Genomic DNA, 23815 nt, shown 5'->3' with positions numbered 1-23815 from the left:
TTGAATCCATATTATAGCAATAAAAAGAAATAGTCGAATCGAAAGGATAAATGTATAATAAGCAGAACAATGAATAGTTCAATTAAACGAGCATAGATTAAAGCGGAAGCTTAGACTGAGACGTATTTAAAAGGACTATATAAACAAGAAAACAATGTGTTCAAAACAAAGAAGAAAGTATATATATATAGAGAGAGAGAGTGATAACTTATAAAATAGAGGAAGAGAAAGTTTTTTTTATGTAAGAAGGTGCTGAAAGACATATCAACGATTTTCAAAGTCCGCGTTCGGGGAGATGTTCTTTACGTTTTTACGGAAAACAATCCAATTAAATGGAAAATGGAAACGTCAGAAATTTATATATGAAAATTGGTGAAGTTTTTCAAACGAGCCACAGGCGAAGAGATATAGAAAATTTTAATCTGGTACCGAGGACTCTATTTTGTACCCGTATGATAGAGATTTTAATCGCCGATTCGAATTGCCGCGTAGACGCAATTCTTCGATGCCTTATAAAAATTTAGATGTTTAATTATGCTAGTTAGATCGAAATAAGTTTGTACATAATCACGGTTTAAGCAGACAAGTTCTAAGGGGAAGAGTTGCCTTTCTATCGTAATGTAAATCTAGCGTCGTATTATTTTTTAAGACTGATTTTTTTTTTTTTCTTTCGCTACGTTGAGAATTTGCACACACGTGCATGTGTACACGTGTACATACGCGCATACACGAACACACACATGAAATCGCACTTTTGATTAATTGTAAGTTTCTGTGTTTCACACTCTCCACAATGAATACGGGGTTTCCCCAATTCCACTATGCGAACGTATGTTACTAGAATTGTACAAGTTTGTTATGAAATATATTACCCTAAGAAACTCTTGAAGGAAGTGTTTGTCTTTGTATGCGATAATAAATGTTGAAGATTTTCTCTTTTTCGCAATAAACCGGTGAATATAAATCTTTAATAAGTGAAGTTTATTTTTCAGGAGCCAATGCGTGGCAAATTTCGTCTTTCTCGTACAGTTTCATCCTTTAGTATTGCGCGAAACAAATCATTGTTAATCCATTCAGAATAAATGTTGATCCCTCGATGGACTTAATAAATGACGCAGTGCGTTTACCTATTTTACCGACAGTATTAGCAGTGACAGTGAAGGATATCAAGCAATAACTTATTCAGGAAGCTTATTCGGTCGAGGAATTCGCAGAAGCCAAGTAAAAGTATATTCATTTATTTAACAACGAACAAATCTTTCTACTATTTATTAGTAAATTGTCAAGCGGTATAGTCACTGAGTTCTGTGTTTTATAAATAATTTTCTTCTACAGACATTTTAAGACTGCTTTCAACTTAAACGATTTTTTCGTTTGTTCGCCGCACGATGTCAAAGACAGTGCACCAGTGTCGCCCAGGGGGAGAAGAATTTCAATCAGGTCACGAGACAGCTCCGGATAGATGGTAAAGGAACCAAGGATCTGACCTTATATTGTAATTGCTCCGTTAAAAGATAGAGGAGAGATCTCGAGGGCAAAGGAGAGGTAATTCAGTGATTTTTCTCTGTTCCAAAAAAAGATAAGTTTCCTTTCCTTTCTCGCACAATAACATTAAATCAAGTCGTGTAACACATTGTCACCTCTCTAATCTTGCAACTAATTTAATAACAACCATCCATTTCAGTTTGGATACTCGATTTCCGGATAACTCACACCCGTAAAAGTAGTATCAAATTAGCTGTACACCGTGAATTACTCTAAAATGGAGTGGATCGAACGGAATGGAATAAAGACGAGAGAAAGTGGCAGGAAAGAACAGAAATGAATAACAAAGGGGAGAAATATGGTATTGTATGAACGCTTGAATGGCCCCATGGCCACTGGCTGGAGCAATCAAAAGCCACAGGCACGGTCGCATTATCCTAGGTCAGTACGCTTCTCTCTGGTCATCCCGAGCACTATAGGCTCCATCCCTCTAATAAGTCTCATTCCAGAGTACGCGCACGGAGAGAATAATTATGGGCTTGCGCAGATCGCTCGCCGGGGTGTGGGGGAGGGTGGCTAAGGAGAAATAAAGCCTCGAGCCCAGCCGGTGAATGCGGCCACGGATAGCGAAATTTCTCCGGCCCGTTTCGTCCTCCCGGTTAACCGTGGGATCTCCGTCCCGAGTCAATCTGCTCGTTCTTGCTGTCTCGGTGAGCTATCTATTTATGGATCTTTGCGTTACAGTGATACGTGAAACATAGTGGTAACCGAAACGTGGGGGAGGGGGAAAGAATAATAGCGACGAATCGAGTACGCGGTGTGTGTGTGAGGGATACACTTTTTCCTGATATTTCCACTTTTTTTTCAGGACACGCTGGAACATCGGCAGCTGCTCGTGACGTTTTCCTGGATGCTGAGGCATGCGCCGTAAAAACTCTGGAATTGATGTATTGCAGAGCGCAGGTACAAATGAGACGCGTTCGCGTGTGTGCACCGTCTGCGTTTCCTGTCCGTGTGCATGAACATTTGCATGCTCGCACAGAATTCTGCACGTCGACCCCGCTGTTTTATGGGGTATCCTGCCCGTTTCTCCATTGAGCATCGTTGCCCTTGATTCTGCCCCGGGGAAAGTTCGACGAGCAAACTTTAGAGAGCCACCCTCTATCCGTTAATTACGAATTTCTCGAGTTAGTTGATTGTTTTACTCGTCTTTTCCAAGGAGATGACTGACACAGATTTTGGATAATCTAGAATCGTTGAATCAATAGTTGTCTATAATTAATTTACTAGAGGAAGGAGGAACGGTGGCAATCAAATGTAAAATAGAGTTCGAATAATTGGGACGATCTTTAAACATACCAAACACGTAAATCCCTCCAAGTAATCCTTTGGGAATTTGATTGCATACCAAGAGCAGAAAATCCTCGTGGTCTCAATCTCTTAGAATTTAATTAAATTTCGTTGGGCTAGAAAATTGATTTAACAGAATGTTCTTAGAGAAACTATTACCTGACTAGTGGCTGACGGTATTTAATCACTTTTTGTAGATCTGCATTTATTACCTGCTGTGGACAGCGACGCTGAACCTAAAGCTTACCTCAGAACAGGAAACCACTACCGCGAAAAGTTGGGACTGCCCTGCAGAATGCATTTGCCTATCCCCCAAGCAGGTAACAGTACTCACACGTGTCACTCTATTGTATTTTCCAATAGAACTGCAGACAAATCAATTAGAAATGAATTGTAATTTGTCTGATGATCTGGTACCGACGACGAAAGAAAATCTGAACAGTAGCATGAAACCCAAACTAACAAACTCACTCAACCTTTTAGGTTCTCTGCAATACAGGTGGATTAAAAGATATTCCCACTCAACAATTGCCCCAAACAGTGGAGGAGCTCTCTCTGACGAAGAACAACTTCCCAGTGATAAAAGGCGACGCGTTCGCTGGCCTGCGAGTTCTGCGGAAGTTGACAATGGATGGTAATAACATCTCGACGATACGTCCGTTCGCGTTCCGAGGCCTAAGCAAATTACGCGAACTTTCCATTCAACACACCCCGCTGCCGTTCATCGAGAAGTTTTCGTTCGCCGCGTTGCAGAACGTGACCTTGTTGTTGCTAGCGAACAACAAGATTCGTTATATCGAGGGCTACTCCTTCGCTGGTACCTCGAACATCCGCGTAATCCTGTTAAGCAATAATCCGTTGCTCAGGATCCAAAGTCACGCGTTCTCCGGTCTGACGAACGTGGTTCGCCTGATTTTTCCTTCTGGGATCAGAACCATCGAACCAAATGCATTCGACGGCCTTCAGCACGTCGGTCTGCTGAAGCTGACCTACATGGATCTGTCCTCCCTTCAATCTTACACCTTTCGCGGCTTGTCTTACGTGCACTCGCTGAATGTACAGGAGAGCGACTTGGGTATCATCGAGAGAGACGCGTTCGCGGGGCTCACCCACGTTGATCGCCTAAATATATTCAACAACAAGATCGATCGGATCGAGAAACTGTTCCTACGGTACGAGAACAGTATAGACATGTTGAGATTCCATGGTAACCACGTGCTGGAGGCACCCCGTCACGCACGAGATATCAATCTGGAGGTGAACTCTATCAGTGCTATCGACAACCACTTCCCTTGCGACTGCCAGGCTCACAACGTGCTGGAAAGCGACTTTGTTAATGGCACTGTTAGCGAGTTTCAGAAGAGGAATTACTGTATCTCGCCTATCGAGTACAACGGGAAGCCCATGAACCTTGTGGACTTCGATCTCGTTGCCAGGTGTCACGACAACGTCGTGCAGGATAATTTGGGCTCGGGTGTCGTTGGGGTCTTCACGTTGCCAACCACACTGTTCCTCGTCCTTCTATTCTCCATGAATCTCTTCCAATGAATCGAAGTTTGCTTCGAAAGGTTACTCGTTGCATATCATTATTTTTCAATTACTTGAGATGTAGGGTAAGACGCAACATATCTTAATTTATAATTGTTGTACAGTACCAAATGGGAACGATTAAGCGTAGCGATCGAATTTTTAACATTATTTATCGATACACATATCTATTGATATATTTGATATAGTAGTTCTACACCTACTGCCATTCATAAAGCAGCTATTCTTCTTTCGGTATTCGAGGAACAGTTTTTGAGAATAAAAACTTTTCCATGTTACTGTTTTCTCATTTTGAACACTTTATTGTACGTAATAGATCGTTTCTTATAATACAAATAGCGTGTAAATTCAACTTTCGGTCTTATTTTGCATAAAACACACAACGTAACAACTGCAACAGTGACCATCCGTAACTTCGCACGGCTGGTTATTTCTGCAGTTCCGTGATACCGTTATCACGGAACTTTCCCCGTCGTTCACCGTATTCGATTGTTATTACTCGCACAATCTCAAGCATGCGACTACGAGCTTTAACTGACCCATGTAACTGGGCCAGCGAAACTGCATCCATTTTTGGATTTATTCTGTAAATTAGGGGTGATTCCAAATAAGTGACCTGTTCACGTTTCTACTTCGTATCTTGTTAACACTGCGTTTTAGACACGTTTCTTCTTTTTAGAGGTTTGAGTTTTACTCGAAATTCACTTCCAAGGACTTCCAACGTTTAATTACGGACTATTTTAACATTAAACAAAAATGTTTGTTTCAACTTTTACCTTCCAATCTAATATATTTTTAAATGCAAACAGAGAATTAACAGAGTTGAAGAAATAATTTTTGTCTATGATAATGAAAGTACGTAGGGAATAAGGGTATTAGTAAGCTCTACTTATATAAAGACCCTTTGCAAGAGGGGCAGAACTTTCGTGAGTTGCAAGAAATAAACAGCGCTATATCGTGCTTCATATGTATATTTTTTATTAAAAAGCAAAAAGGTTTATCTGACAACCTTGATTACATTGCAATACAATTATGTCTAAAGTTTCCTTTTTTATCAATGATAAACTTCGAGATTGAGTATAATAATTGAAAAGTTATCTAAAGTTCTCGACTATTTTACAAGACTAGTTTCCTGTCGTTTTATCAAGTTTTATACTGAGAATCGAAAAACAATATCGTGCTTTTAACTATGAGAAAGAGAGAGACAGGAGAGAACCAAGAGTCTTCTCTTGTCATTTGTAAAGTCTGCGTGGACTTCGGTCAGCATAGTAACCGAGGACCAAACTAGCTTATATTTTTTACCAACATCTACCACGTAACGTATAACGAGAAGAATATTAAACACTGTAACCTTTCATTGTAGTTGGAACGGTCTGTCATGTAATAAAGGATAACAAAAATCACCAACAATCGTCGTTATATGAGCACAATTTGACGCGGTTGCAGCTACTTTAAAAACACGAATATACAGAAACTTGAAACGGTATACTCTTTTATTAAATCTTTATTTAAATATTTAACATTCTACTTCTGTGTGAACCCTGTAAGCGCAAAGACTTCACTTTGGGATCGACTGGATTTTAGGCGCCGATATTCTTTGTTCTTCTGTCACTGTGGAGCTGAGGCGCACGTATGGAAGCATTTCCCATTCCATTCGCGATTCCATGGTGCACGGTATGATGCCTAAATCTTCTAATGTTGGTAAACTCTTATCTATTTTGTCAGTAGCATGATGCTAAATGGAATTTAATAAATTTTCTACGTTAATATAAAGATTCATAAGGTATATATAATAAGTTGCCGTGGATTTAGAAATTTCGAGTATACTTACGAATTCCAATACTTCCCATAGCAAATCTATTTCAGGATGTACTCGATATAGATTATCCCAGATGGTGGTTTTTATCCAAGAAAGCGGATGGTATCTCATATCGATAACCTTCAGTTTCTCATCGTCATAGTGTTTCATACTAATATCGATCATCCATTCCACTAATTTTCTTAGCGTGTACCGGTTTGGGCTAGATACGTGAAACGTTGAAACTTTTTATATGTAAAAAACTTCGTTACTAACGCCATGCATAATACCTACCCAACAAATTGATAAGTTTTGCCAGCTGTGTCAGGATTTGTTACAATGGCTACAATGCCTGAAATTACATCGTGAATGGATACCGGTTGCTTCTCAGTTTTTTCTCCTTTGTGCCATAATGGCAATTTACTGTGAACAAATTACTTGGTGAGATTACAATCGGTACAACTCATGAAAGATTAAGATTAAACGCACCTAGAATAGAGCAGTCTTTTGTCGTTCATGTAATGGCTTAAGAAGTTATCCAATCGTCCATATACAACTGATGGTCGAATGATAGTGGCTTCTGGAAATACTTCCCTCACTGCAACCTCGCCTTTCCACTTTGTCTTTAGCAACTTTGAACTTTCTGACAATATCATTGGCTGAAAATAAAACGCATACAATTAGTATCATTGCTACAATATTGCTTACACGACTGTTTCAACAACCATTAAATGAATTAACTTACTTTAGGGTTTTCCTCTGCATTCAAGCACGACATGTGAATAAAGCGTTCCACGTTGCATTTCTTAGCAATTCTAGCCAGTTCCCTCGCACCCTTCACGTGTACATCCTCAAAACTAAAGTTCGATGTCTCGTACCTTGTGCCAATTAAGTTAACAACAACATTGGAATATTTCATGGTTCTGATTAAAGATTCTTCGTCTTTAAGATCGAACGGATGAAAGAAAACTTGTCCAAGATCCCCACCTACTTTCAGTTCCTTAACATGATAATAATCGCATCTGTGTGGAAGAATAAGCTGTAAAAAATAATCTGATCGTAGTTATGGCTCGACGTAAGACTGTGATTTTTGTAACTGTGCATATTAGTGATGATCATAGTTACGCTTACCTGGGTGCCGATGCTACCCAGCCGAATGGCCAAGGAATGCCCAATGAAGCCGCTGCATCCGAATATTGTACAAACTATCCCGTTGAAAGAACTACGACCCCCGGTACCCCTTTGCAAACTGGCTGTAGTAGGGTTCTTGATGATCCTCGGTTCCGTCGAATAATCGCAGCTCTGTACCACACAGCTGACATAGTGCGCATTCTGATTCCCTGTTTATAAATCACACAGTTCAAACTTAATATCATTACATAATTAGAAGAGACATTAATGTCTCTATAACTCATACAGGTTATAAATTAGCAATTGTACCAAATACTTGAATAGTAACGCTGCGAGAATATTGAAATAAAATAAGAGTCGAGTGTAATCAGTAAACTTACTCGTCGCTCGAACGATCTTCGGAACCCAAGTCGCCATGTTTTCTCATTTGTCCATGAACGAATGATGGCGAACCGATAAGAGGTCAGTTCGGCTCGAGCTCGTGAACAGCGACCATCAGCAGGTGTGCGTATTGCGAATGCACCGTAAACATGCAGAAATGTAACGAGAGTATATTGTTTTCTATGTATTTAATAAATTAATTAATAAAAGAGGAAATATAAGTCCTTGCGTACATTTAATTTTGAGTATTAACGCATCCAGAGTGAGCATCTTGCAGTTTGCAAAAGCTAACCTATAATTTTTCAATCCTTTCCAATCCTTTTGAATCCCTGCGCGGTGGGGATCAGAATACACCCGCAGTATCCCCTGCTTGTCGTAAGAGGCGACTAAAAGGGGGAAGAAAGAGTTGAATTTTAGTACAATAAATGCGCATCGAATATTTTTATTCCGTTTCATATAGTACAAAATATAGACTTCACTCTTTCTTCTTTTTCTGGCGATCCGTTTCGCTGTAGCATAGAAATGTATAATAATAAAGCAGCCAAGAGTAAAGTATCCCTATGGCGCAATAGATTGAAGTAAGAGCTAATGGCAGGAATGGTAGTTGATCACCGAATACTAACTTGTGCAGTATAGAGTCGTACACTGTTAATATCGGTAAATTAATCACATAGACGTATTCGTGGAAGTAGAGTATACGTTGCTTGAACTTCCGATGGAAAATTAGGAATGACGCTGTCGTGTAAACCAAGAGTAGCAATATTTTTAGCGGAGTTAAATTACTTGGATAAAGTAGAGGTAGAAGTGCAGTATGACCGGCGCTGCTCAGAATCAGGAAGACTCTAGCGTCATCCTTATTGATTGCAGCCAATACACTGTAAAACAGAGAACTCTAGTTTGATTTTATATAATTTTTATAGTACAAAATATTACTTTCAACTTTGACTCACCATAGTGGTATAATGGCAGTTAAGATAGCTTTCTCGTGCACGTGCCATCCAAATATAAAGGAACATAAGGCACATATAATTAAACATCGTACGAATTGCTTTGGGTTTGTTATACAATCTTTCTTAAATAATAAATGGTACAAAGCAGGCTGTAATTCAAGTAAATAAATGTATAAAATGATATTAAGTATCAATAGTCGTAAAACATTAATAATACTTACAATTATTGAAGAAAAAGTTAATAAGAATGTTACTAATGGAGTAGGTGTCGGTAAAACTAGAAATGATTGTACTTGTACTAAACCACTGGTCATTACTGCTGATTTAGTAACACTCAACCAGCCTAAATGTTTAAAAATTATGGCCACTGTTTTATCCATGCCTATGTATAATGCCCAGACGTTAGCTGCCCAGTAAGCATGTACTAAACCTCTTTTGAACGGGAACAGTCTCGACAGTACCTACAATAATTATAATTAGTTCAGAAAAATCGAAATCCGCGAATGTTTACGTAGTAGCTATTTACCTGAGGTATTTGTGAAACGAACGGACCAAACGAAATTATCAGAGTAATTATAACTATACTTCCAAGCATACAGAAACGTCTGAAGAACGTGCCGCCGTTCATACAATACGATCTGAGCAACCAGACTACAAAAGCAGGTGCTATGTACAGATAAATGTGTTTTAAATTCAACAGAATGGCAAACCACAGCGTTCCTTGCAAGACGGACATCTGGAAGATAGACTTTGCTCGATTCAATGAAATAAACATAAGTTCTATGTTTCTCTTTGTCCCTTACCTGCTTATTTACTTTAGAAACATTTGCAATAGCTAGTAAGAGAATACCAAGTAAAAATCCATTATACTGAAAATGTACATGATCCACTACTAATAGTCCCATATTGCATAGAGATAGAACTGCAAAGGTAACGTAATCGTCGTAAGAAGTGCAGAATACTTTTCCAATCCTAAAATTTATAATGACCAGCATATTAATCGCTAATATTGAACGAAGGATGTTCCAACGTTATAATGCAAACTTACTCTCTGACTCCATAAGCAAGTACCAAGTCCATGAATATAACGGAGCCTCTTTGGAAGAAGACGGTTTCAGTAGACGCATAGTTTAGATTTTCCACTTTCAGCATCTCAGGATCCACGACTTTTGCTACCTGACTCAGTAAATATTCGAACCATGCGAACAGCGGTGGATAATCCAGAGTCCATTGCGATTTGGCATTCGTGTACCATTCATTAATCGGCAAACTATGCGTTATGGCCAGCCAGTTACGGTGCACCTCGAAATCTGTGGAGCGGCTATAAATCAAGCAATATACATAACCATAAATGAAAAATGGAAGAACATGAAAATAAAAGAAAAGTTCAAGAGAAACATACTACGTAGGAATTAGAAGTACTTTCAGACACGTAATAAGAAGAAAAATACGGAAAACAATTTGGTTTCCGTTCCATTTCTGAACCGTGTCATTTATCTTTCTCGTTTTTTTCGAATTGGAAACATTTTTCTTGCTCGCGATCGTCATCTTTGAACGATACTTTACGTGGCATACTTTAACAAGTTTAAAACACTTAGCGGTTAATCAAGCCTGCCAATATAACTATCATTAACATACTATTTTCTCAACATCGTTAACATCTTTTAATTCTTCTTCAATTTTTTTATGTACAGGACAATTCTTTCCACTCAATCGTGCGTGCGAGGGCAATTTAAAATTTATTTAATATACACGTGGCGCCATCTCTGTGAAGAGCGCTGAAACTGGTCGCACAGCATTACCGACCGTGAAGATAACTTCGATCGACTGGTGGCGCCATCTCTGTGGAAAGTGCTCAAAGTGGTCGAACATCGTTATCGACAGTGAAGTGAATTACCGACATTCTGGTGGCGCCATCTCTCAGAAAAGTGCGAAAGCTAGTTTCCATATAGTTTCACGACTCTTCGAAGAGATGGCGCCACCAGCGTGTCGGTAACTTACTTTACTGTCGGTAATGATGTGCGACTAGTTTCACCGCTTTTCACAGAGATGGCGCCACGGGAGATATCAATTGTAGGGAACTATACCATGTCGATAATTAATTATTTCTTTTTAAAAAATTGTAAGATTGTAAGGAATCGTTAATTGTGGCAAAATGAAATTAGACTGAATTTTTTTTACAAAAAATAGTTTTATTGTAATTTATAACATCAGTGTGTTATTAAATATCAGTTTTCCTTAATTTCGCTATTTTACACACAATGCAACTTAAAATATAAAAAGGGGAACCCTCGTATTAGTTAATATGCAGCTTTTATGGTGTCCAATCCTTTAAGTACCAAATCGATTACTTAAATAATTTACATAAGAAGAGAAGAGAAAGGAAACGCGTCGCGCGCTACTTATTTTCCACACACCGAGGTACCATTCGTATTTACAATATAAATACACAATAAAGAGAAACGAAACGAATCTAGTTTCCTCGTCGCAAATGTAAAGGCAGTTCTTTTCTTTTCCATGCAAACGCTACGCAAACTTGGCACTGAAAGGATTAAGAGCATTTTTATCCTTAATAATCCTGGCGATCTTTGTATAACTACAACAGACACTCTGCTTTCGTGTTGTTCTTTTTACTTTTCTTTTCTTTAGCAAGTTAGAAAAAGAAGCGTTAGCAAGGTATATACATCAGTCGGCTGCAGTGATCAAGGACTGCGCGTCTAACAGGCTCTCCGTAGCAAGAATGGAACTGTTCATGATGGGCGTGCTCACCGTGTTCCCTATCTTCTTGTTCGAGAACGGGTAGAAGCTGTCGATGTTCATCTGAACGGAATAGCTGTTCGATTTACTGGTCGGAGAAGTACAATTGCCGTTTAGACTCATCTTCAATTGGTTCACTTCGTTTCGCAACAGCCTCGCGTAAAGTTCGATGTGATTCTGTCCTCCGTTCCGTATCTCCAGCGTGGGTATCCACCGGAAATAGCACTGGGTCCAAAGCTCCACGCTTGGGATGTTGTACATCGGCTTTATTATGCACTTTTCCATCGAATCTATTTCCCGGGAATTGTACAGGGGATTGTAAAACAGTAGGATGTCCTGTTCGTTGAACTGCTCCCGCCAATCCCACACGCTACGTAGAGTGAGAGGTTTCTCTGGGTCCTGCGAAATCGACAGATCTTTAAACAAACGTCCGTTAAGGTATACAAGAATCGTACAAGCATCGTAAAATTGAATAGAGATTACCGTAGCTGCCGCCACTCGGTCTTTCTCGCAGTTAAAAATGAACGTGTCGAAAATTGAAACATGGGCAGCGTCCCACAGCGTGGTCAGGTACGTTTCCGTGAACTCAAATTCTGCGGGGAATTGTTGACTCAATTGCCAGACACAGTCAAGGTATAAAAGGAGCAACGGGGACTAATGAAGCAGAAAAAAAAAAAAGATTTAACTTACGGGTGGTGAAGTCCATGGTAAAAGCCAGGCTTCACATGGACAGGGGAGCGGACAACTTGAAATGAACGTACCTTTTCTGAGTTTCTCTTAGCGATATGACCTAATCTATCACAAAACGGGTGCCCACCGGCGACCCACTCCTTTTGGAAAAGAGATTGAAACCCGTTTATGGTTCGGAAATACGGGTCGAGTAACAATTGAACTAAGCTCGATATAAGGCAACAAAGATCCGTGCCAGCACCTTCTAAAATGTGATCTTATAGAAGTAAGAACTGTGATAGAACTAAGCGTTATCGCGAATCGTTACCTTGTAAAATAACAGAGACTCCTAAGTGAAGATGCTCGCAGGCTTCAACAGCTTTTTGCAAACAGTAGGACACGTACTTCAACCATTTAGTATTCTCCAATAACGAATAGAAATTGTTATCCTGCAGCCAGAACTGTCTGATGTGTTCTAAAGCGAATAAACGAGTGATTATCGATTATTATTATTAGTTAAGAGTGCTTAAAAGGAGCAACGATTTAATTTACCCGGTGTACAGAGACTGGCGAATTTCGAGAATGCCACAGCAATTAAGTTCACGCTAATGCCTTTGTTTAACTCTAAAACTAGCGGTGGCATTTTCTGGGGATGACTTTTGCGAACATTTTCGAACATAATGTTCTCCTGTATTCTGTTGGCAACTAACGGCGAGAGTTCAGACATTTTCACCAATGCTGCACCACGTGCGCTTGACCAAGACCAAATAGGAGGACGGTTGCCTTGAAAGCGCTTAGCTGCGTCCATCAGCTGATTATCAGTAATCGATGCTGGTACAATTATGTATCGAGATAAACTGCAACATAGTTCTCATTTAGATTCCACGCTGTTAGACGACGCGATAGAATGTTTAACGAACAATTTTATTTACCTACGACAAAGCTTAAAGTCTATATTAACGGTAGATAATCTCCAGAACTTTCGTAATTTTTCATTGTGCACAGTTCGTTCCAGTTCGTTATGCCAGTCTGAAATATCCCGAAATAAACGAACAGCTTTATCAAGACTACTATAATAAGCTTCTCTGCAACCGAATAACAGACGATTAAGTTCATTTTGCGTAAGTCTCGATCTGCTGAAATTTTTTTATGTCTCTGCTCGAGAATACTAACTGGTAATCGTAAGCGAATAATAAATGATGCCTGCTAGGGAAAGCATGATGTACCAACGCCTGCAGAAGATTCTTTCCGTCTCCGATCGGCGAAAATTTGAAAGAGAAAGACCACGTTCGTAGATTCTAAAATCACAACACACACCTTCCGGTAAAGAGCCGGTTACACGGCGAATAAAATCGAAAGAAAAGACAATTACTTTACAAATAATAAATAACCCTTTTACTTTAGACGGTACAGTATTTCCAGGTACCAATTTCCGTTTTTTATCACCTACGGTTACATAAATATCTTCTATATTCGTTAAACACGTGTCCATATATCCGTACAGATGGTTCTGTTGATGCGCCGCATCCTGTAAGATCAAAATTCATCCATACAGAAATCTCTAAACTCTTGGCGCCCCGTAGAGGTTTACTCACATCTCCGTTGGTGTCGTCGGTAGTAACGAAAGTGAGCTTGAAACTCGTAACGGATAGAATACCAGACGTCCCTTGGTTCAGATCACTGACAGGCGAGAACATGAGAACCCTGTGCGCTTTGGTGATGAATATCTCACCGGGTAACAACTTAATGCTGCTTTCCGTTAAAGAGTTACGTCGACTAGAACCCAGCGGCTGCACAGAATACAATAATTACTGTATAAAAATTCTATATTCTTATCAAACGTGTACGAAACGATTACGCATCAACGACTGAACCATCAGAGGTCCACCAACGAGGTTATGTCTCAATGTTTACATAAGAATCTGTCTGACAATCACCTGCATCTCGTGTTCCTCCAAACCCACGTAACTTATGAAATTGTTGCAGCTTTTACTTTCCATCGCGAACGTTTGAACGGTTGTCGTTGGATCGGGCGAGCTAAAACCATAGAAATGAAAAATCCGCTCTGTACACGAACCCTTTTTTCCTTGATCAGTTCCCTCTCGGTCTCATCGCCGTCTCGCGTTGCGCAAATTGTCCACGTCCAGACGAGGCTGAGACATCTCCCCGCTCGTACAGAGTAATTCACTTCTCGTCACCAAACGTAGCCACGGTATAACCTCCCGCTGGTATCATCTTGCACAGTTCTCGCTCCTATTTCCTCTTCGTCCGTCGCTCTCGCGTTCAATTCATCGCTATTCGCAGTCCTTGAGCTTGCATTCGTCACCGCTGAGACGCTCTAAACACTCGCATCGTGTAACGTGGACTTTTCGTTACCTGCTTCAACTCCGTAATTAAATTTTTTATTTCACTTCTCCGACGTTTCGAAAGATTAAACGGATAATGTAACATTATCAATGTTTTAAAGTAATAAACGTTTATTGGTTTCACATACTTTTTTCGATATAAAAAGAGGGCAGTTTGTTCAGCATTTTGATACAGTTCGCTTTTTCTCGTTGTTGTAATTAATCCATTTTTCTCAGCTTCTCGTTTAGATTAGCATTCGATAAAAAGTTCGATAAATATAATAGTAATGGTTGTTTCTCGCTATTTGCGGTCATTTGTAGTCTACAATTTGATTTAAAATAGAATTAATAAAAGAAGTAAATAAGTTAGATGATATATTATTATTCCAGTTAATTGGTCGCTCGTTTTTGCTCGTAAAATACAATTTATCGTAACTCGATGAAGATTAATAATATTTCTGTCGTTTTAATTGTTAGTCGAAGCGAAGCACGCTCAGATTTAGACCTTTCCTTCTGTTTTCTAAATGAACCTTGGCAATCTTCAGGAATTCTGGCCTCTGTAAGAGATTGTAGGCAAGGGAAAGCAGATTTAACGTTTTCATTTGAACGTAAGCGACTCCACTGGAGAATAGATCGTGACTAAGCTCTAAAACTGTGCCAAAGTCACATTCATCAGCCGCAATCGTTGCTTGTCTTATTATTTCCTCTAATTTCGATATTAACGTCTTCCGCGTCTCTGGTGTTGGCGGGCATTCTATTTGTTTCAGAAGCTTTTCTAAGACGCCTACGAAACAAGTAACAAGATTAAATTAACGTTCGCTTAATTGGTTATTAAAAGACGACTTACTATCGGTTACGGCTAAATCTCTGTATCCCAATTGGGTCTTTTTGTCGTAAGGCACTACGATGCCAGCTTTGTGAAAAGTTCTCGCAACAACCTTTCGCTCTCTGGCCTGCATATCGCTCGTATTCCTTTCTAACGATATCGTCTTCTCCTTTGCGAAGCTTTTCAACTTCTGATGCAACTGCGACAGACGAGTTTTCTCGAACACGGAAGCCAATTTAACTTTCTCCCCAATGTGCACGCTAAAATGTTAGTTACGAGTTATAATTGTACCCTCCAGCTGTTCTATTAACGTTTTCCTTATCGCACATACTTACTCCAGTGCGCCAAATATATTTTCCGCGACAGGTTCGATTATACAATTCACAGACGCTCTGTTCTTTGCTACGAACACTGGTTTCTCCGAAATGTCGTCCCTCCAGTAACCGAAATGCAGACCATCTCTGCTGCTATCTTTGATAATAGTCTGTGGATATTTTTAAAGTTAGAAAACTTGTATAATCATAAAATGTGAGATTTTTAGTGGCAATTTTTTTACCTGAAATTCTGGTGGATCGTAGTAGTACCTCCAGTGATTCAACAGCGCTTCTTTGCTCTCAACCTTGGCATTTAAAAACCCCTTTCTAAATACATCGTAAGGGCCTACCATTTCCAAGTGGAGGTCCTTTAGAGCATCGAAAGGATTACTTTTAGAAATACTCTCGCAGAATTCATAAAACTGAAAGAAATCTCTTGGCATCTGAGTAAGAAATAAACAAGAAATAATTTCTTGCGAGTCAGCTGGAAGTATTTTGTCCGTTTCCACATCAATTTTGTCATCCTTTAACAACGACGATACGCTAACTAAATTGTTACATTCTTTTATGTCTTCCGTACGATTGGAACTTTCTGGTTCTTCCATGGTATTACAATATTTGTCACTCTCATTGCTGTTATTTTCAACAGACGTTACAGCATCATCCAAAATCGCGTCAGGTATCTCGTCATCTGTTTTCAATGTCTTTTTCTTGGGAGATTCGCTTGATATTCGATCGTCAGCCTCTCTTTTCCTCTTGTCAAAAATTGTGCGTTTCGCTCTCTTCTTTTTCTAGAAATTCAAATGAAACAATGAAACAGTTCGTAATACAAATGATACATTGCCAAATAAATGGACCAATCAATTTTTCTATACAATAAACGTGTGCGCAAATAGAAAAACAGGTAGAGAAGGAGTACAGAAATTGAAATACAAGTACGTAGAACAATTTAAAGTTTCTACCGTTTCTTTTGGCGGATGTTTATACTTCTTGTGATGCTCTGCATTCTTTTGATAGCATTTATTTCCGTATCGACAAGCAATTCGTGGGTCCTCCTCATAAATCTTACGCTGTTTTCCATCATTGTCTGGCATTTTTGTGGTTAGTTTTAACGGTAGAAAATTGGTGCGTCTTCGCAGAACAGAGTGGGTACCTTTTCCTCGTGAATTTTAAGTCCCATCAGGTTCCTTCGAATAAAATAAAAATCGCTTAAAGAACTCCTTTATCAAAGGAATCTCTTTCGCTTGTTACACGATATTTCTGTTATGCTAATCATTTATATATATTCTGGACACATTTTTAAAGGTTAAGAGTTGTAAAATGTATTAGTATTCTTTTCAAAAAATGTACCAGGGTTATTTAATTCATTGAGAAACTCGCAAGAGGGTTTCATCACGCGGTCCTTTCAAACTTTCGAATGCTTTAAGCGAGGTAAGTGATATAATAAGCAACAATTAACATAAAATTAATAAGATATTGCGATATAATTAAAAGTTTGTTAAATTTCTTTGCAGTTGCAGGAAGAACGAAGAGTTCTTGGAATAATGATTGGTGATAGACGCTTCTTTCTCTTTACTCATTCGAAGAGGAGGAACTTTCACTGAAATTATACATTAAATATATATTATAAAATGTATTGTAACTGTTGTATCGTTATTATTTGTAAGAATTTACTTGTGTTAACATATTCGCAATCTGTAAACTATTAGATTAGTTAAATAAATGTTAAATTGATAAAAAATTGCGTGTTTAAGCAATTATTAACCTATCTGACAATCCCAGAAAGACCAATCCTGATCCCTTAAATAATTTAACTGTAAGACTCAATTCCACGAATTTTGAGGATTACCGGAAGTGACGTCAATTTCCAAGTAATGGCAAGTAAGAATACCTCCTCGCACATCATGTTCTCCTGATACAAAGTCCGAAAATTGGGTTCTCGATTGAAAGTTCCGAAAACTGGCAATGACGTCACTTCCAGGAATTCTCGATGACGTCATTTCCAAGAAGTGGCACTATTGGGATACCTCCTCATATGTTATGTTCTCCTGATACATTGCCGATTTTTCGACCAAAAATCTGAAAATCCAACTTTGTATCAGGAGAACATGACGTCACAGGAGGTATCGGCAATTCCAGGAATTCTTGATGACGTCACTTCCAAGAAGTGGCACTTTGGGATACCTCCTATGACGTCATGTTCTCCTGATACAAAGTCGATTTTCGGGGTTTCGATCGCTAAAATCGAGAAAGTATCAGGAGAACATAACATATGAGGAGGTATTCGAATAGTGCCACTTCTTGGAATTGACGTCATCGAGAATTCCTGGAACTCTGGCGATTCTTGGAAGTGACGTCATTTTCCAAGAAGTGGCAAGTATACCTCCTGTGACGTCATGTTCTCCTGATACAAAGTCAGAAAATCGGGTTCTCGATTGAAAAATCAGAAAACCAGGATCGCCAGAATTCCAGGAATTCTTGATGACGTCATTTCCAAGAAGTGGCGCTTTCGGATACCTCCTATGACGTCATGTTCTCCTGATACAAAGTCGATTTTCGGGGTTTCGATCGCGAAAATCGAGAAAGTATCAGGAGAACATGACGTCACAGGAGGTATTCGCGACACTTCCAGGAAAATGACGTCACTTCCAAGAATAAGCGAAATTCCAGGAATTCTCGATGACGTCAGTTCCAAGAAGTGGCGTTTAAGGATACCTCCTATGACGTCATGTTCTCCTGATACTTTCCCGATTTTCGCGATCGAAACCTCGAAAATCGACTTTGTATCAGGAGAACATGACGTCATAGGAGGTATCCGAATAGTGCCACTTCTTGGAAATGACGTCATCGGGAATTCCTGGAATTTCGACGATTCTTGGAAGTGACGTCATTTTCCTAGAAGTGGCAAGCATACCTCCTATGACGTCATGTTCTCCTGATACAAAGTCGAATTTTCAAGATTTTGGTCGAAAAATCGACAATGTATCAGGAGAACATGACGTCATAGGAGGTATCCCAAAGTGCCACTTCTTGGAAATGACGTCATCAAGAATTCCTGGAATTGTCGATACCTCCTGTGACGTCATGTTCTCCTGATACTTTCTCGATTTTAGCGATCGAAACCTCGAAAATCGACTTTGTATCAGGAGAACATGACGTCACAGGAGGTATCCCAAAGTGCCACTTCTTGGAAATGACGTCATCGAGAATTCCTGGAAGTGACGTCATTGTCCAAAGATCGCCAGTTTTCCGATTTTTCAATCGAGAACCCGATTTTCGGACTTTGTATCAGGAGAACATAATGTATGAGGAGGTATTCTTAGTTGCCATTTCTTGGAAAATGACGTCACTTCCGGTAATCCTCGAAATTCCACGAATTTTACTTGTTTTGATATGTGAAAATGATTAGGAAATGGAAAGGGTGGAGGACAGATATAAGGATAAATGACAAAACTTGTTTAATTATCGTTAAATAATGTTGATTTATTTAGTAACAAATATATAACTACATAATCATACATTATTTCTTAGTTCTACTATTATAATTAAACATATGAAGATATACAAAGCAATGTAGTTAACTTAATTTAACTATAACTTAACTTAACTGTAACTTAACTTAACTATAATTTAACTTTAATTTAACATAATATAAAACGCATTATAATGTAACGCAATAAAGCTTAATACGATATAACAACGCAAAACTATAATATAACAATAACTTAAAAGAATATCGCTCACTGTAGTTGGATAAAAATGCAGATGTTCCAATTACAGGCAGCTGTAAGCGTCACTCAGCCGATCTCATTGCCACGTGGCTCCCTGAAACGCAATAAAATAAAGTCAAATAAAATACAACCCCAAAACGCAGTTACACAGTACAATATAACAACACAAACAACTTATAATATAATATAATAAATAATAAATTACCTCCAATTCCATTCAAATTATTCCAATCGATCGTAAATCACTCAAGGAATCGATCGTTCGATATAAATCGACACGCAGGATCGATATTTTTCAAACTGGCGAGTCAGCGTTGAAACAACACAATTACCTTCAATTCCATTCAAATTATTCCAATCGATCTTAAATCTCGCAGCGAATCGATCGTTCGATTTAAATCGACACGCAGGATCGATATTTTTCAAAATGGCGAGTCAGCGTTGAAACAACATAATTACCTTCAATTCCATTCAAATTATTCCAATCGATCGTAAATTACTCAAGGAATCGATCGTTCGATATAAATCGACACGCAGGATCGATATTTTTCAAAATGGCGAGTCAGCGTTGAAACAACACAATTACCTTCAATTCCAGTCAAATTATTCCAATCGATCACAAATCTCGCAACGAATCGATCGTTCGATTTAAATCGATACGCAGGAACGATATTTTTCAAAATGGCGAGTCAGCGTTGGAACTTGAATCTATGCTGAGTCGGTAACATCGAGATCCACTTGGAATGGGGTGAAAGGATACGCGAGAGAAAAATGCGCTCGACGAGAACTCTATCTCGCTTGTACTCAATGACGATATAGTTTCCCTCCCGAACGAATTTCCTTCGCGTCTACCGCGTAACTCAACGATGGAGCTTCTAATACACAGTGGATGCGTCAGATTTTGCGTTTTCATATAAAAAACGTCGTCGAACAGCCACCCTCGAGTTGGTACACGGCACTTGTTTCAGGCGACTGTCCGTTCGACATAAATCAGTGGGCCCGTGAGACGAACAGATCTCACGCACGAGAAAATGCTCGTCCCCGTATAACGACGTTCGATAAGCGGTTACGTGGATATCATAATGGTACGTAATCTAATCGCGTTAATGTTACTCATCATTGATAAAAGTTTTATATAAGACTGTTTAGAAAACTACGTTTCTACGATATTAGAAACTCATTGATAGCTCGGTCGGTCGAGGAGGGAGGTAGACAGGATGGTACGCTTGTTATGGTCAGAATAAGTTTGACAGTATAATTTTAACGTTTCAGACGAGGTGACACCTGGTTCTGCCATGCGGAACAGGTTAGTCACTGTTATTTTTGGCTCGCTTGTTCTGTGGGGTTTGATAACATACTTTCTGATCTCCGATCAACCAGTGAACGACAAGAGGAACACGGTAAGTCCGTCGCTGTACGCCAGTCTTTCGACGGTACGATGAATCGTTAAGTTTCCGATTGATTCGAATTCTTTGGTCGCAGGCTAGAGTATCGAATCAGATTAGTAAACTGGAGAAGAGGGTGAAAGAAGAAATAGCGTTGAATCAGGAACTACTGCAGGATATTACGGAAGATAAGCAACATAGAAGTACGCCGTTATTAGTAATACGTTAGACTTGATTTTCCGATAAGATTGATAAGATTTTCTGATAACAATCGAGCTCTAAATTTCTTATTACGACGACAGGAAAAGTAGGTACTGTAAATGTAAATGCGGATAAGAAGCAGAAGGAAACGAATCATGTTGATAAAAGTCAAATTCTCCTTGAAAAGAAGGAAAAGGATATAGATAATAATGATAAAAGTGTGCAGCAATCTCAATTAGAGCCTGTGCATTCGGTAAGTGTGCCACGGAAATAATAATTAAAAGCTATGGTATCCAGAATGTTTATATAATCTTGTACGCGTTCATTTTTGACAGAGCGAAGTCTCTCATAATGTTCCTACGAAAGGAAAGCTACCAAATGGATCTCCAATAATAGCAATTTTGGTGTTTTCTTGCAACCGTGTTACTGTACAAAGATGTCTCGATCAATTGATCAGATACAGGCCCAACGTAGAGCAATTTCCAATTGTTGTCTCGGAGGATTGCCAACATCGACAGACCGCTGAAGTTATTGGCAGATATGGAAATCAAATAATACGTATACAAGTAATATGATTCCACTAGGCCGTTTCAAATTAACAAACTAAAAGAATACAACAATAATATAAAATATATGCTTCAGCAACCCGATCAATCGGATATCGAAGTACCTCCAAAAGAGAAAAAGTTCAAAGGGTATTTCAAAATTGCACGCCATTATGGATGGGCTCTTAATCATATGTTCTTTAAACTTGGATACGATACTGTGATAATAGTCGAAGGTAGGTATTCTGTCAGCTTTATAGTCGTTTCTCTGTGGTATCACTTCGTAACGAGGCTTATTTTCCGGGCTAGACGATTTGGACATAGCCCCAGATTTTTTTGAATATTTTTTGGGCACATATCCTCTGTTAGTGTCTGATAATTCTCTATGGTGCGTATCAGCGTGGAACGATAATGGTAAAGCCGGTTTGGTCGATGAGAGTGCAGCAGATGTATTATATAGAACCGACTTTTTTCCTGGATTGGGCTGGATGTTGACGCGTCAATTATGGACAGAACTATCGTCAAAATGGCCCAAATCGTAAGCAAAAAGTTTCGTCGAACAAGATTGAAATTCCAGGTTCGATCGTCGACCGATAAATAATTTGTTTGCGCAGATATTGGGACGATTGGATAAGGCAACCTGAACAACGTCGAAACAGAGCCTGTATTCGACCGGAAATATCCAGGACTAGAACTTTCGGCAAGACTGGAGTAAGCAAGTGTGTATTTGAATGCTGTAATCAAATTAATGTCGAACAACGAAGAAAGATCATTATATCTTGAATCGATGCGTTATTTTCAGTGGCATGTTTTATGAAAGGCATTTAAAGTACATCAAGCTGAACACGCAGTTCGTGCACTTCACGCGAATGAACCTAACTTACTTGCTAAAAGTAAGGAGACAAAGTCTAGTTACGGAATAGTTTCCGATTAAAATTGATATTAATTTCTACCAAACATTTTTAGGACAATTACGATATAAATTTTGTTAACGAAGTGTATCAATCGACGGTAGTAAGTTTCTCGGAGTTGAAAACCGGAAAGGTGGTAGCACCGGGTGCTGTACGAATTCCTTATTATTCCAGACAAGCGTATAAAAACACTGCCAAGCAGTTTGGATTGATGGACGACTTTAGGGTAACTATTAAAAGTGATCGCAGGACAATTTCTGTTGTTTCGCATCGAGAGTATTTACGTTTCTATTTTCTACAGAGCGGTGTACCAAGGACTGGATATCGTGGGGTGGTCACATTCTATTATAAAGGAAGACGAGTACATTTAGCGCCCAGTGCTAACTGGAACGGTTACGATATTACTTGGAGCTAACAGAAGATCCGACACTGCATTATTATTATTTCTTAGAGTTCAACCGACTAATTGCTTCCACACAACGTTTGTTGAAATCGAATGAATATTTTAACTACGTTGAAGACACGTACACGTAACAAGAACGTTTATTAATTATAGCATAAGTATTGTAATTCTAATTTAAAGTGTCAACAGAATTGATCGTGACAACAATCGTTGCTTCTAATTTTTCTTGTAGGAAATTCCTCAGCGAAATTTGGATAAGCATTGTTACATAATAAGAGATTTGCATAGTGCCTCGAAACTCATACCCACCGTTTGTACGCACGGTGCGACGTGGATTATACGCTATTCTGATAAATACTTCTTCATTATTATAAATCATGTATTAGTTTCTTACAGATTATTAGTATTTATTCGTGCTCGAAAGATGAAGGGTTGAGATCGAAACAGCGTTCCAGAATATCACGTCGACGTAGCACCGTACACTGAATTGTAAAACGACTGATAAAAAAAAGGCTTAGATTATTCGTGCAATTTAGTTTGCTCACCGTTTCTATCCATGTTTTCTTCCATTTTATTATTCAAACAGAATCGATAGTTTATCATTTCTTCCAGAAACATTTCTACTTTCAGACGTCTAATCGAGTAGCTGGAAATGATTTTCCCTTCTCATAATTTCGCATTGTACGAACAATCTAACGTCTCTTCATCGTGTACATAATGTTTATATTATACCACCGTACGCATAATTATTTGAAAAAACAAAACTCAATGTTTCAGACTTATTTTTCCGATACGCGTCAAGCATTTTGTAATTCGTTTATGGAAAGAGAAACAAGAAATTTCATTACTTACGAACATGATAATGGAAGAGAGAAATGTGCGACTTTGTTGAATTGTTCCCGGTGTTTGAAAAAAGACTTCAATGAAGCGTACAGAACGGCAAAGTAAGTTAATGTTGTCTTCTAATTTCTTTATCGTGTAACGATATAAACGAAAGTTCTATTAATAAAAGAAAATTATATGCAAACATCTGCATCGATATTACTTGCCTTTACCTGAGCGTGCGGATATTGCTCGCAATTAAG

At 38.8% G+C, this 23815-nt stretch overlaps 6 protein-coding genes across 7 annotated transcripts; 2 read left to right on the top strand and 4 right to left on the bottom strand.

Moving 5' to 3' along the window:
* The first annotated feature begins 1837 nt into the window (after nucleotides 1-1837).
* Nucleotides 1838-4661, top strand: LOC143427088 (uncharacterized). 2 transcript variants are annotated; one of them, XM_076900980.1, is made up of 5 exons: nucleotides 1838-1926; nucleotides 1995-2193; nucleotides 2303-2448; nucleotides 3033-3155; nucleotides 3319-4661. In XM_076900980.1, exons 2-5 carry the CDS (start codon nucleotides 2097-2099, stop codon nucleotides 4381-4383), a joined length of 1431 nt encoding a protein of 476 aa, XP_076757095.1. In that variant the 5' UTR covers nucleotides 1838-1926; nucleotides 1995-2096; the 3' UTR covers nucleotides 4384-4661. The 2 variants fall into 2 exon arrangements, with proteins under 2 accessions (XP_076757095.1, XP_076757094.1); XM_076900979.1 differs by lacking the exon at nucleotides 1838-1926 and having other exon boundaries at nucleotides 2054-2195; nucleotides 2354-2448.
* A 1280-nt stretch (nucleotides 4662-5941) lies between these two features.
* Nucleotides 5942-7786, bottom strand: Nd-39 (NADH:ubiquinone oxidoreductase subunit 39). The gene is made up of 7 exons (XM_076901168.1): nucleotides 7693-7786; nucleotides 7313-7521; nucleotides 6927-7220; nucleotides 6671-6840; nucleotides 6476-6604; nucleotides 6215-6404; nucleotides 5942-6118 (listed from the first exon to the last, which is right to left on the bottom strand). Exons 1-7 carry the CDS (start codon nucleotides 7727-7729, stop codon nucleotides 5942-5944), a joined length of 1206 nt encoding a protein of 401 aa, XP_076757283.1. The 5' UTR covers nucleotides 7730-7786.
* Nucleotides 7787-8036: 250 nt separating this feature from the next.
* On the bottom strand, nucleotides 8037-10334 carry Xit (ALG6/ALG8 family glucosyltransferase xit). Its single transcript, XM_076901022.1, has 7 exons — nucleotides 10046-10334; nucleotides 9692-9964; nucleotides 9447-9615; nucleotides 9170-9379; nucleotides 8865-9104; nucleotides 8644-8792; nucleotides 8037-8568 (listed from the first exon to the last, which is right to left on the bottom strand). Exons 1-7 carry the CDS (start codon nucleotides 10189-10191, stop codon nucleotides 8169-8171), a joined length of 1587 nt encoding a protein of 528 aa, XP_076757137.1. The 5' UTR covers nucleotides 10192-10334; the 3' UTR covers nucleotides 8037-8168.
* Nucleotides 10335-11122: 788 nt separating this feature from the next.
* On the bottom strand, nucleotides 11123-14131 carry LOC143426707 (myotubularin-related protein 10-B). The gene is made up of 10 exons (XM_076900305.1): nucleotides 14007-14131; nucleotides 13665-13859; nucleotides 13442-13597; nucleotides 13243-13367; nucleotides 13002-13154; nucleotides 12622-12926; nucleotides 12398-12544; nucleotides 12162-12334; nucleotides 11884-12054; nucleotides 11123-11799 (listed from the first exon to the last, which is right to left on the bottom strand). Exons 1-10 carry the CDS (start codon nucleotides 14067-14069, stop codon nucleotides 11329-11331), a joined length of 1959 nt encoding a protein of 652 aa, XP_076756420.1. The 5' UTR covers nucleotides 14070-14131; the 3' UTR covers nucleotides 11123-11328.
* A 733-nt stretch (nucleotides 14132-14864) lies between these two features.
* Nucleotides 14865-16648, bottom strand: Hpf1 (Histone PARylation factor 1). The gene is given in 4 exon segments (XM_076900387.1): nucleotides 14865-15198; nucleotides 15262-15500; nucleotides 15576-16345; nucleotides 16517-16648. Coding segments are annotated over 4 exon segments (1452 nt in total). The 3' UTR covers nucleotides 14865-14887.
* A 3613-nt stretch (nucleotides 16649-20261) lies between these two features.
* On the top strand, nucleotides 20262-23376 carry Mgat1 (alpha-1,3-mannosyl-glycoprotein 2-beta-N-acetylglucosaminyltransferase). Its single transcript, XM_076900281.1, has 11 exons — nucleotides 20262-20370; nucleotides 20558-20685; nucleotides 20768-20873; nucleotides 20973-21124; nucleotides 21207-21437; nucleotides 21514-21652; nucleotides 21726-21954; nucleotides 22031-22135; nucleotides 22219-22309; nucleotides 22383-22553; nucleotides 22629-23376. The coding sequence occupies exons 2-11, from the start codon at nucleotides 20581-20583 to the stop codon at nucleotides 22740-22742; spliced, it is 1443 nt and encodes a 480-aa protein (XP_076756396.1). The 5' UTR covers nucleotides 20262-20370; nucleotides 20558-20580; the 3' UTR covers nucleotides 22743-23376.
* The last annotated feature ends 439 nt before the right edge of the window (nucleotides 23377-23815 follow it).

Source organism: Xylocopa sonorina, chromosome 9 (assembly GCF_050948175.1).
Source record: "Xylocopa sonorina isolate GNS202 chromosome 9, iyXylSono1_principal, whole genome shotgun sequence".
NCBI classification, from domain to species: Eukaryota; Metazoa; Arthropoda; class Insecta; order Hymenoptera; family Apidae; genus Xylocopa; species Xylocopa sonorina.
The sequence above is the reverse complement of the archived record's forward strand: the minus strand, read 5'-3'. Positions and strand labels throughout refer to the sequence as shown.

Coding starts and splice junctions, on each gene's coding strand:
- Nd-39 (XM_076901168.1), bottom strand. CDS start 7,729: ATGGCGACTTGGGTTCCGAAGATCGTTCGAGCGACGA. Junction 7,522..7,692: donor GAAGATCGTTCGAGCGACGA/GTAAGTTTACTG, acceptor ATTTATAAACAG/GGAATCAGAATGCGCACTAT. Junction 6,405..6,475: donor AAAACTTATCAATTTGTTGG/GTAGGTATTATG, acceptor TCACGTATCTAG/CCCAAACCGGTACACGCTAA.
- Mgat1 (XM_076900281.1), top strand. CDS start 20,581: ATGCGGAACAGGTTAGTCACTGTTATTTTTGGCTCGCTTGTTCTGTGG. Junction 20,686..20,767: donor TGAACGACAAGAGGAACACG/GTAAGTCCGTCG, acceptor CTTTGGTCGCAG/GCTAGAGTATCGAATCAGAT. Junction 20,874..20,972: donor GGAAGATAAGCAACATAGAA/GTACGCCGTTAT, acceptor TTACGACGACAG/GAAAAGTAGGTACTGTAAAT.
- LOC143427088 (XM_076900980.1), top strand. CDS start 2,097: ATGCGGCCACGGATAGCGAAATTTCTCCGGCCCGTTTCGTCCTCCCGG. Junction 2,449..3,032: donor TGATGTATTGCAGAGCGCAG/GTACAAATGAGA, acceptor CACTTTTTGTAG/ATCTGCATTTATTACCTGCT. Junction 3,156..3,318: donor TTTGCCTATCCCCCAAGCAG/GTAACAGTACTC, acceptor TCAACCTTTTAG/GTTCTCTGCAATACAGGTGG.
- Xit (XM_076901022.1), bottom strand. CDS start 10,191: ATGACGATCGCGAGCAAGAAAAATGTTTCCAATTCGAAAAAAACGAGA. Junction 9,616..9,691: donor CTTGCTTATGGAGTCAGAGA/GTAAGTTTGCAT, acceptor TATAAATTTTAG/GATTGGAAAAGTATTCTGCA. Junction 9,380..9,446: donor TTTCTAAAGTAAATAAGCAG/GTAAGGGACAAA, acceptor TCTATCTTCCAG/ATGTCCGTCTTGCAAGGAAC.
- LOC143426707 (XM_076900305.1), bottom strand. CDS start 14,069: ATGGAAAGTAAAAGCTGCAACAATTTCATAAGTTACGTGGGTTTGGAG. Junction 13,598..13,664: donor CCGACGACACCAACGGAGAT/GTGAGTAAACCT, acceptor TTGATCTTACAG/GATGCGGCGCATCAACAGAA. Junction 11,800..11,883: donor ACCGAGTGGCGGCAGCTACG/GTAATCTCTATT, acceptor TCGATTTCGCAG/GACCCAGAGAAACCTCTCAC.